At 41.2% G+C, this 12,494-nt stretch overlaps 1 protein-coding gene across 3 annotated transcripts in view; it reads right to left on the reverse strand.

Moving 5' to 3' along the window:
- LOC308084557 (rho guanine nucleotide exchange factor 2-like) overlaps positions 1-11,972 on the reverse strand; it is a 78,810-nt gene extending 66,838 nt beyond the window's left edge. For all 3 annotated transcript variants that reach the window (XM_080427241.1, XM_080427242.1, XM_080427240.1), the window contains exons 1-5: positions 11,887-11,972; positions 10,440-10,684; positions 8,691-8,901; positions 5,339-5,510; positions 491-524 (exon numbers count right to left, since the gene is read on the reverse strand). In XM_080427241.1, coding sequence (XP_080283367.1) covers positions 491-524; positions 5,339-5,510; positions 8,691-8,901; positions 10,440-10,684; positions 11,887-11,919 — 695 coding nt within the window. In that variant the 5' untranslated portion in view covers positions 11,920-11,972. The remainder of the gene's footprint in view (positions 1-490; positions 525-5,338; positions 5,511-8,690; positions 8,902-10,439; positions 10,685-11,886) is intronic.
- Between the last annotated feature and the right edge of the window lie 522 nt (positions 11,973-12,494).

Genomic DNA, 12,494 nt, shown 5'->3' on the forward strand with positions numbered 1-12,494 from the left:
CAAAAACTAAAACATTTCAGATGGCTAAAATATGATTGATTTTGTAAACGCTTGAACATTATCGCTTATTATAAAATGCCCAAAACTGTCACCGGGTTACCAATAATGGTCAAATAATGGCTGATGAATCGGCCAAACCGATATATTGGGCTGGCTCTAAGGGAAAGAAGAGAGAATAGAGAAGAAATGGACACAGAACCAAAATAACAGGAAGGCACAGTAAAATATGCAAAGGTGCAACTAGCAACAATGGATAGATGGCACTATGTGAGGCAGACTGCTTCTTGTGCAGGTTGAAAACATAGCAAGCATTTAAAAAGCAGCAGATCTATAAAAGAGGAGGAAAAGCAGAAGGAGAGGGGCTGGAGGAGGAGGTATGGAGAGAGGAGAAAAGAGAGGAAGCAGGGTTGGGAGAACAGGAAGTTGTTATCCGTCTCTGTGGCCGACTTCCTGCAGATGACATTATCACCGCCAGACACAAAACACTCACCTCAAGCTGTCACCTCCTAAACTTAACCAGGAACCTGGGAGAGAGAGAGGGAGGGAGAGAGAGAGAGCGAGAGAGAGAGAGTTAAAAAATAATCATAATCACAAAATCCAATGAATAAAATATTTCTTGTGTTTTTTTTTAGATTTAGTTGTTCTTTTCATACTGACTCCGCTGCTCCCCTGACAACCAATCAACAGCCTGCCTGACCCTTTAACCTCTGACCCAGAGATAACAAGAAGAATGAGGAAGTAACTAACACTGGCGACCAACAGATCTAAACACGACGGTGTAGTGCCAGCATTGAACCCCATTCATCAGTGTTTATCGTCGCTGTCAGGTGGAAACCTTTTATGTCCCTGCGACGCGTTGAGAACTTGCATATCGGCTATTTTTGTTTTTGTTTTTTGTTTTTTGTTTCTGGGTGGGGAGGTGCCCCTAACGTCATGGGCCCCAACGCAACCGCGTTGTCTGCGTGACGGTAGTGACGCCCCTGCAATGTAGAAATATTCTGTTACAAGTAAAAGTTCGAAATTCAAAATTTACTTGAGTAAAAGTGCAAAAGTGTTGGTATCAAAATGTACTTAAAGTATCAAAAGTAAAAGCACTCGTTACGCAGAATGTCCCGTTTCACAAGTTTTCAAACGTATACAATTCATAAAAAGCCTTTGAAAATAGCAGATCTACAAGCTCACAATGCGTCGCATCGCGACGCATTGTGAGCTTGTAGATCGGCTATTTTCAAATGGCCGAAATGTATATAGGACTGAAGTTGTTAATGTATGTAATGTAAGTACAGTACTTGAGTAAATGTACTTAGTTACTTTACACCACTGGAACCACGTGATCAAAGAGTGTCGTAAGTGCCTCTGGGTTTCAGTGGGTCTGCTCTGATCTGTCTCCATAACAAACACACTCCTACAGGATGACCTTCAGAACATTCATACTGAGAGTCAGCATCAGACCACAACATTACTAAGAGCAGTTCAGACACAAGACCAAAATCACAACTAGAAGGTCAACGCACGTGCACCTGCACACACACTAGGGCTGTTAACTTTCCTCAGAAATGATATTCGAATATTGGTCTTAAAAATTTGCAAATATTCGAATATATTCGAATATTATCATCTTTATAAAAATATATATATATATATATATATATATATATATATATATATATATATATATATTTTACAGAAACAGTACAAAAAACAATGTATCGAGTGCTCGGATCCAATAAAACATTGTTTTTTGTATTGTCCCTGTCAAATAAACGTCTTTATATTTATTTATTTTTTAAATTTGAATATAAAATGTCATATTCGAATATACATATTTCCCCAAATATGTATATGTATATAAATATGTGTGTGCACGCACACACACACACACACACACACACACACACACACACACACACACACACACACACACACACACACACACACACACACACACACACACACACACACACACACACACACACACACACACACACACACACAGTCTGTCTGTCTGTATGTCTACATTCTTCCATTGAGACAACTGCTAAAGAAGATACAAATACAAAGAATGTCATGTAAAACAGAACATCAGAATAATGATTGATTGATTGATGGATCTTAATGCTAAAAGCTAAAGCTCAGACAGGAGAACAGCACCTGAGTCAGACGGCGATGTAGAGGTTCAGACCTTTACCTCTGTAGAGACATTCATCCTGCTGGATTCCACCAAGTGATCTATGTCTCTCCTACACTGTCCCTCCCTCAGCTGTCTTACTGTCTGTCTCTCCTACACTGTCTCTCCCTCAGCTGTCTTACTGTCTGTCTCTCCTACACTGTCTCTCCCTCAGCTGTCTTACTGTCTGTCTCTCCTACACTGTCTCCCTCTCAGCTGTCCTACTGTCTCTCTATAAAGTTAAATGTTGACTACTCCCTCAAGTTAAGCAACAAGGAAACAAAACTGCAAAGACGGACGGCAGAGAGAAGCAGAGATGCAGAGAAGAACTGAAAGAGAGATAGAGAGAGAGAGAGAGAGAGAGAGAGAGAGAGAGAGAGAGAGAGAGAGAGAGAGAGAGAGAGAGAGAGAGAGAGAGAGAGAGAGCATGAGAACCCTGACCTTACTGAGGGGGACGAGCCAAGTTCTGAGAACAAATACAGGAAGGAAGCTATATGCGCGCGCGTTCACACACACACACACACACACACACACACACACACACACACACACACACACACACACACACACACACACACACACACACACACACACACACACACACACACACACACACACACACACACACACACACAGTGAGGAGGATACTAAAGGGACATGCTGAGAGCGCTTTCAGAGTGTCACACACCATGACATCACATGATCTGAGAAACAGACACACACACACACACACACACACACACACACACACACACACACACACACACACACACACACACACACACACACACACACACACACACACACACACACACACACACACACACACACACACACACACACACACACACACACACACACACATCAGACACAGAGCACAGAGCAGGCAGCTGACAAACTTCAACTTCAAAACATGTAGCCCCCTTAGCGACGAGAAACGCCTTAGCAACATGACACCTGAAGGTGCATTCACACACCGAACATGACAAAAAAAAACACTTGAGTTCGCAGGGCACACAGCGCTCTGCTGCATTCACACCGGACGCAACATTTTCATGTGAAATTATACTTGTTCCACATACACACACTGTCACTCTGTTCACTTCTGTGAAATTAGCTGGAGGTGAAAGTTTTGCTACTTGTGCGGTTCATATTACTTGGGCCATAGATAGACGCCACTCAATGTCTCATCTTCACATTGATATAATATTGAATAGTGTTACTCAATAAAATCGCATTGTGTCAATGTACATCAAATGCCCTTAGCAATACGACAACCCCCTATGACAGGGGTCTTCAATGTTTTCAGGCCAAGGACCCCCTAGCTGAGAGAGAGATGAAGCAGGGACCCCCTACTCTATATTGTATACAATTGTGTTTCAGATTTTTTTGTAACTTAGTCTACACCTATAGCCTCTTTGCCAAAAATAGCCGATCTACAAGCTCTCAACGCCTCGCAGCGCACGGCGTTGAGAGCTTGTAGATCTGCTATTTTCGGCTAATGTTCCCCTCAGAAAAGGGGATAAAAAAAATATTTTTTACTTAAGTAAAAGTATCAATACGGCAATGCAGAAATACTCTGTTACAAGTAAAAGTCCGGATTTCAACATTTACTTGAGTAAAAGTACAAAAGTGTTGGTATCAAAATGTACTTAAAAGTACCAAAAGTGAAAGAACTAGAATGTTTGAAAAAAGCAGATCTACAAGCTCACAACGCGTCGCGATGCGACGCGTTGATCGGCTTGTAGATCGGATTTTTTCAAATAGCCTCGGTTTAAAATAGGGCTAAAGTGGTTAATGTATGTTTTATAATGTAATCATTTATGTCTGCAAAGTAACTAGTAACAAAAGTTTTCAAATAATTGTAGTGGAGTAAATGTACAATATTTGCCTCTCAGATGTAGTGGAGTAGAAGTAAAAGTGTTGGAAATTGGAAACACTCAAGTAAAGTACAAATATTTCAAAATTGTACTTAAGTACAGTACTTGAGTACATGCACTTAGTTACTTTACACCACTGCTATTAAGGGCAGTGAAAAGCTATTGAACAGCTAGTCAAACCGGGGAGCAGGGGTGTGTCGTGCTCAAGGACACTTTGATACAATGCTGGGAGGAGCTGCGATTGAACTGGCAACCATGCAATTCCCAGGCAATTCTACCTCCTCCTGAGCCACTGCCACCCAACAGCAATATAATAACCCTGGCGTAGAAACATCAACATCCCTTAACAACATGAAGTCTCTTAGCAAAATCAAAACCCCTAACAACATAACATCTTAGAGACATCAATACCATCCCTATATTGGGCATGACTTTATAGGTGAAAATACTCAAAAGAGCGTAAACATATATGTGCTTAATTTATACACGCTGTACGCTAGTGTTGCACAGCAAAAATGGCAGATCTACAAGCTCAGAACACGTCATAATTATGCGACACATTGTGACGTGCAATTCTGCAATTTTTGTTGCATTACGCATTGCATTTGTGTTAGGCTTAAAACTTTCCTTTTTGATTAAGATAACGGATATTGAGGTATTGAGTGGCCTAAATACCACTAGGTTTAACTCTGTTAATAAACAATAAAGAAACTGCAGTGATTTACGTTTGGACATTGATGTTATGTCCACAGGATGAGCATCAGAGACATGAACCTTTGTCAACCAAGAACATGGCAAGTCTCTTCTTGTCGCTTGCCGACAAAAACACTGTCAGCAAGCAACACCACTGTACGAATTAGGCAGTACCCTGTACCCTGCACTTAAGACTTAATTTGCAGCTCCATCTTACAACGGTGTCGTTCACAGAAAGTAGCGGATCTACAAGCTCACAACTGCTATTTTCAGAGAGCGACAGCTGAGTATAAATCAGTCCCAAGCTGATCTCGATAAAGGCACCTGATAGCTGCGTTCACTGTAAACCTTGTGCTATATACAAACAAATATACAAACACACACAACTGATGCACGTTCAAATGCAAATCAGAACACAAATCTTGGAAACCAAGACATGAAGACAAATCAAATCCATAGTTAATTACACAGACACACACGCGCACACACACACACACACACACACACACACACACACACACACACACACACACACACACACACACCCCACACACACACACACCCCCACACACACACACACACACACACACAGACGTACCGTGGTGACAGGATGCCGTGGAGTGGGAGCGTTGGCAAGAAGGCCTGTACTGATCGTACTGGGAGAACTGGGAGCTCTGCGGCTGTGAATACTGGTGCTGACCGCTGTGTGCGTGTGTGTGTGCGTGCAGGGCGAGGCTGTGGCTGGCACCCGGGGGTCTCCAATCCTGCAGCTGACAAACACAACGAAGCCAGTGTGAGGGAGGCATGGGGTACACTGTGTGTGTGTGTGTGTGTGTGTGTGTGTGTGTGTGTGTGTGTGTGTGTGTGTGTGTGTGTGTGTGTGTGTGTGTGTGTGTGTGTGTGTGTGTGTGTGTGTGTGTGTGTGTGTGTGTGTGTGTGTGTGTGTGTGCTGCTGTAATGTATAGCAGCTGATGGATACACTGACATGTTTACGTGATGTGTTTACATTGTAAATCTAATCTAATCTAGTCTAACAATATAATACAAAAAAAGCAGTCACGTCCATATGTCTTCTTCAAATGTTTCAGGTCCTGACAAGGCTTCAAATTTCATATCAACAATTACTATAAACATAACTTTAACGTTATTAATCAATAATCTTCTTCCGTAATAGCAATATTATTAGAGGAGAAAGATGAACTTGGATTATTATAATTTTTTTACATTTGTCAAGGTCAATTTATAACGACACGTTGCACAACAGACACAGAATGTAAACAAAGAAGTGAATATAGTTGCTGTCGGGCAGAAAACCAAATTTGAACTTGTTTAACGTGTTTTTCCTTAAAGGGATATTTCACTTTTAAAATAAAATGTGGTCATTTTATCGTCTAATCAGGCTTTTGTGAGCCCCCTAGACAGTTTTTAAGTTGCTTGATTCAGTATTTAGATATTTGAAATTCATTTGATCAGACACGCCCCCTTCCTATACAAACCCATTGTAACTTCCAACTCCATTTTTAACATGTTAGTTTCATCAGAAACACCCGTCCTTGGTTCTGGTGACTCATCCTGCCCTCCTAATACGTGAGGGGCCACGTTTTTTAGATAACTTTTTTTTTTTTTTTTTTTTTTTATTTTATAATTTTTTTTCATTGTATTAAATTGTTTTCATTTTCTTTATTTCTTTAATTATTAAAAATAAATGAAAAAAGTAATTGAAAAAACACGGTCTCCTCACATATTAGAAGGACAATATCAGTCACCAGAACCAAGGAAAATACTGAGCAACATAAAAACTGTCCGGGGTGCTCACAAAAGCCTGAGTAGACGATGAAATGACCCAAATTTGTTTTTTAAAGTGAAATATCCCTTTAACGCCCTACTTGATCATACTACAGCGTCACACAAAAGCGCCAAAATAGCAGATCTGAGCTTGTAGATCTGCTACTTTTGCTGTTTTAGAATTTGAATCCTGAAAAGTAACAGTTTTGGACATATGAGGTCTCCACCCCACAGAGATGGTATGGTCTTGTGCATCTTTGTGGTCCGTGGCGTGTCCACACTTTTTTTTTGACTGGGGTGGCCCTGTTGGGGCGTGTACGCGCACCACACACACAGGCACACGAATGCATGCGGACGCACACACACGGCGGAATAGCATTAACCCATTATAGACCTGAGGCTGATTCTAAAAACGCCTTCTAAATCCTAACCTAAGTTTTCTGAAAGAATTGAAAAAAAATGATGTTGCTATATATACCGAGATGGGCGGATGGCCTCTCACGTCATCCGAATCCGCATGTAGGTTATCCGCCCGTTATCCAACCGCAATAATTATATTAGCCAATTTAAATATCCGCACCAACCGTTTTTACCGTATGTCAAAATATTATTATTTTCTGGTGTATTACCCGTTAGTTGTGCGATCACAAAATGCATTGATTTAGCCTATGGAATGTCGGTGCGTCTTTTTTCTTTTTTTTAAAACCGGTGCTGCGCTGAACATGAGCACACATGCTCTGCTACTCTGAACATACAGACTCTGTGCGGCATCCAACATACAGGCATCCAACATACATGCGGCATCCAACATACAGAGCGCACTGCTCTGCTGCCAGCGCAGCACCGGTTTGAAAAAAAGAAAAAAGACGCACCGACATTCCATAGGCTAAATCAATGCATTTTGTGATCGCATCGCCCAGAGGCTGCTCTACACACTCACACAGACACAAGCACGCAGAGATTTAGCTATTTTATGGATAGATATATTAGATGTCATTAATTTATTTACCGCAATATTTCACCCGCGGTTTATCCGATATTAATTAATAATTATATTTGATTGACCCGAATCCACCCAAACTGTGGTTAACTGCGGCAACCGCGGCTAAAACCGCGATCCGCGCATCTCTGAGTCACAGATGCTGTCCCTGATTGAAAGGTATAACAACATATAGGTTTAACAGGTCTAAATGGGTTCATTACAATATTTTTTCTCCACTATCCATATATCTACTGTAATACAGTAAACTAAAATTATAACTTAATTTTTAAATGTTCATGCAAATCATTCCATGACAGCATTTTCAGGCATACAATATAGATACAAAAGTTTAATTTAAAGGATAAATACACCTACCGATGGCAACACGAGTGTGTGGCACCATACAAATGTAACATTTGGGTGCGTTCGTAAATATGCTGTGAGAATCCGCTCAGACTTAATATATTTTTCATAATATATTTATAAACTGTCATTTTCCGTTTTCATGAATGTTTATGCCACGTATAAACATGATTATAACCTGTTTTGTAACAGGTACTGTAGAATACTGCAAAAGAAGCCACAACCATCACATTTTGCAATGAAACTTCATCCAACCATCGAAAACCGGTCAGTCTTTGCTCCAAATTTTCGATAGGCGACTCTCAGAATTTCCAAACGACCAGAGAGAGCACACGGGGTGTACTGTACTTCCGCACTCTCAGGGCGTATTTTTCCTAATACACACACAAAGTATGTAATTGGGTGACACCTGGGCTGGCACCTCTTATTCCAGGGCTGGCCCGTGCCACCCGAGGCCACCCTCCTGGACACGCCACTGTTCGTGGTAACAGAGTTTGCGACCATTCATTTTTCCAGAAAGATCCACCGTGACATTTTTTTTGTCATTTGTACGTCACTTTCATTGTGTGACAGGTCGTTCGACACGTGTTGTGCAAAGCATGAACTGACTTTCAGAGAGACAGTGTTCTTTGTCTCTGTAGGACAGGCAGACAGACAGTTTTGTCTCTGTAGGACAGACAGACAGACAGACAGACAGACAGACAGACAGACAGACAGACAGACAGACAGACAGACAGACAGACAGACAGACAGACAGACAGACAGACAGGACTGTTTGTCTCTCACGTGACATGACTGACATTTTGAAGTCACAACTAACCTCCAATGGAGAGTAGGGTTGGGACTCTAGCTCCGCCCCCTCCTCCTCTGCGAAAGCCAGCAGTGGGAAGGGGAACAGCTGTCCATAGGATGTGATGGGCGTGCGCCGTGGGTCCCGCCCACTCTGGATGGAGGAGGAGGAGGAGCAGGAGCTCAGAGCGCCCAACAGGAGGCTCTCAAATTCCTCTGCATCCAACCCCTCCAGACTGACACTGGAGGAAGAGAGACAGAGAGAGACAGAGAGAGAGAGAGTACTTCCCTTTAGAAACATGCTGGTTTATCATTAGTCTCTCAAATAAACTGCTAACTAGACATTGGCCTCTAGTGCAGTGGTTTTCAACCAGTGGTCCGGGGACCACCAGTGGTCCTTGAGGAGTTTCCAGGTGGTCCCCAGCTAAATGATGGAGAGTTGGTAAGTAACCAAATGGACCCTTATAGATCTTTAACTCTTGAGAGTGTAAAATGAAACCAAATGGACCCTTTCATTTTACTCTCTCAAGAGTTAAATTATTGTTAAACATCAGCATTACTTAATTTACAAGAAATACACAATTAGAGAATGTAGAAGAATTGTTATTTTGCCAAAATCTTATCCAACGATAACAAAATATTCTATGTCCTGAGTCTGAGAGTCTAAATCTCATCAAATGGTGGTCCGTGGCTTAAATGCCGAATAATTAATGGGCCTTGATATGAAAAAGGTTGAAAACCACTGCTCTAGCGCATATGTTTTACTGGGTCACTATTCTGTCCAGGCACTGGTCGCTATTTTAGCCAGTTATGAAACAAGACAAGGCCTAAAAAACGCATGGCTTCATGTGGAACTGAAAGTTTATGTAGTCACGTCTGTGATGTCAGCCCTATGACTATGAGATAGCTACGGGAATTCTAGTATCATGTTGGAGTCCTGACCAGGGTGGCTGATTAATCTTCCTCTTAGCCTTGCCTACTTGTTGTTAATTACTTGTACGAGCTCTTGTTTTATTGGATCTTGTTTATTTGATACACTTATTTGTTTTAGCTCTTGCTCATTTGACTTTCCTATTTGTCTTTTAAGAAAGTAGGTAGCTGATATATTGCAGACTTCTGGTGATTAGTAGTTTTCTTGCCTACCTATGTTGAATGCACTTATTGTAAGTCGCTTTGGATAAAAGCGTCTGCTAAATGACTGTAATATAATGCAATCTTAATCAGAGCTGGTAGAATGCTAAGGAGGGACAATATCTTCTCAGTGACTTTTTCCCCTAACAGTTGTTGTTGCTGCACAGTATAGTATGCTACTACAGGTGTCGGATGTCAGTTGTCTCACATGTCTGTAGTATTTTGTTTGCTGAAAACCCATTTCAATTCACTTTTACAGTGTGATACGTGCCTTATTAAATATGAATGACCTTGTAGTGGATAAGTAGAATTTTGGCCACTTGAGACTGGGTACTGAGGTCTATGTCGCCCCCTACCTGGTAGTGATCTCTCTGTCAACCCCTACATCAGGGGTTCTCAAACATTTACATTTCAAGACCCCCTCGTTTGGTATGCATTGTGCCACGGACCACCATAACTGTGAGAGTGTACAAATGTAGAACATTTGTACACTCTCTGAGTTACAGAACTTTAAAGATACATTTGGTTCCCTAACTATCAATCATTTAGGACCCCTACCGCACTTTAAGAACCACTGCCCTACATGGTCGCGAGTCCTCTGTCGCCCTCCACTACTACCTGGTAGTGACCTCTCCGTCGCCCCCTATACCTGCGTTGCTGGTACTGCGGGGTCCAGAGAGCAGTGGTCTGTTGGGGCTGCCAGCTGTGTCTCCGCTGGGGGTCCAGGCGGGGGAGCCCCACCCGGGACATAGACGCCAGCGAGGAGGGGTGGGGCCAGCAGGGGCGGGGGGGTGGAGAGGGAGGGGGAGAAGGGCAGGGGGAGCAGGGAGGCGGCGCGGGACATCGTCCTCCTGACGGGATGACGGGGGAGGCGGGGGCCGGAGGGGAGGTCATCTGAAAGACAGGGAGAGAGACCAAATGGAACATGGGTACATATCAGTGGTGGAAAGTAACTAAGTACATTTACTCAAGTACTGTATTTAAGTACACGTTTGAGGAATTTTTACTTTACTGGAGTTTTTCCCATTTTCAGTACTTTTACTTCCACTCCACTACATCTCTGAAGCAAATAATGTACTTTTACTCCACTACAATTATTTGAAAACTTTAGTTACAAGCTACTTTTCAGATATAAACTATTACATTATAAGACATACATTAACAACTTTAGCCCTATTTTATACCTAGGCTATTTTCAAACATTTTTGTACTTTGTTTTGTACTTTTTTCACGATTCAGTTTTGATACTTTAAGTACATTTTGATACCAATACTTTTGTACTTTTACTCAAGTAAATTTTGAATTCCGGACTTTTACTTGTAACAGAGTACTTCTACATTGCAGTATTGATACTTTTACTTAAGTAAAACATTTGAGTACTTTTTCCACCACTGACTGGCAGACAGAAAGACAGGTCCTATTCTATTCTCACACAGACACGCACATTAATGTTTCATTAGATACATGCATAGTGCATACAGTTTAATGTTATTCAGCCAGAAACAATATGTTTAAGATAAGGCACCAGATAAGGGACAACTTCAGATATTTACATACTAGTCCATATCTGTGCAACAATATCAGTTGCTTAAAAAAATTATAAAATATATACAGTATATGGAAGAAACTTAAAATGAGAATGGTTCTCCATAATTGCTGAATTGTCTGGATATGACGAATATGACATTGAGGAAGTTGATAGTTGTACATACTCTATTGACTTTCTTGGTATAATATTGGGCTATAAATACATTGTACATGTCAAAACCAGCTATACCCGCAATGCGATGGGAACCTCTCTACTGTTAACTGTGAAATGTAATGTGTATTGATGAAGATGATGATGATGGTGATATAAGAATCCTTCAATTTATTTCAGAGCTTGTGTGTGTTTATCAGGGTGGATTTCTTTACTAGATGATTTCTGAATGTTTGAGGAATTAGCTGTTCAAACACGAGTTCCAAAATGTTTATAACATATTTATAGTTTATGAGAATGCCTAATTATACAGTTTTTCCCACATTAATAGAATTTCCAGCATTTATAATGATCTGATGCCCTGTCTGTCTATAACGGTCAGACTGTGTTATATTACCATGTGAATAACAGGGTCGTCGTCACGGACCATTGATTGGTGTTGCAACAGCACCCTCCAGTGGCGATGGACAGCTTAGTCCAAGTTCTGTTCCAGGGAGCAGAGAAACATCATGAGACAAAACTTAGAACTGGATGTAAAGAGCACTACAAACAGCAATATGATACATTCATTGTGAAATTCATGTGAAATTCATTCAAAACAGTGAAATTCATTATTTTGACTAGATCATTTTGACTAAATATACTTAATTTCTATGAATAAGTTCACATGATCAGATATACAGAATAATCAGCAGATATACAGTATGAACTTAGCCAATATATTCTATTCATGGCTATAGTAGCAGTTTCATCAGTGTCAATTCATTTAGATCCCTATGGGCCACGCTAACACTTCAGCACGCATGCTAACTTATCACACAGTTTGTTGTGGTGCATGCTAACTCATCACACTGTTTATCATGGTGCGTGCTAACATGGAGAGTACAGGACCAGCTAGCATAACATCCTCTCCAAAAAAACATCAACCCTCAAAACTGAACACTGAACACATTATCTGTCCCTTCATCATCACCCCTCCTCCACCTACATCTCTCTCTATCATTC

The sequence above is a fragment of the Gymnoscopelus braueri genome, assembly GCF_963280865.1.
Source record: "Gymnoscopelus braueri genome assembly, chromosome: 4".
Taxonomy (NCBI): Eukaryota; Metazoa; Chordata; class Actinopteri; order Myctophiformes; family Myctophidae; genus Gymnoscopelus; species Gymnoscopelus braueri.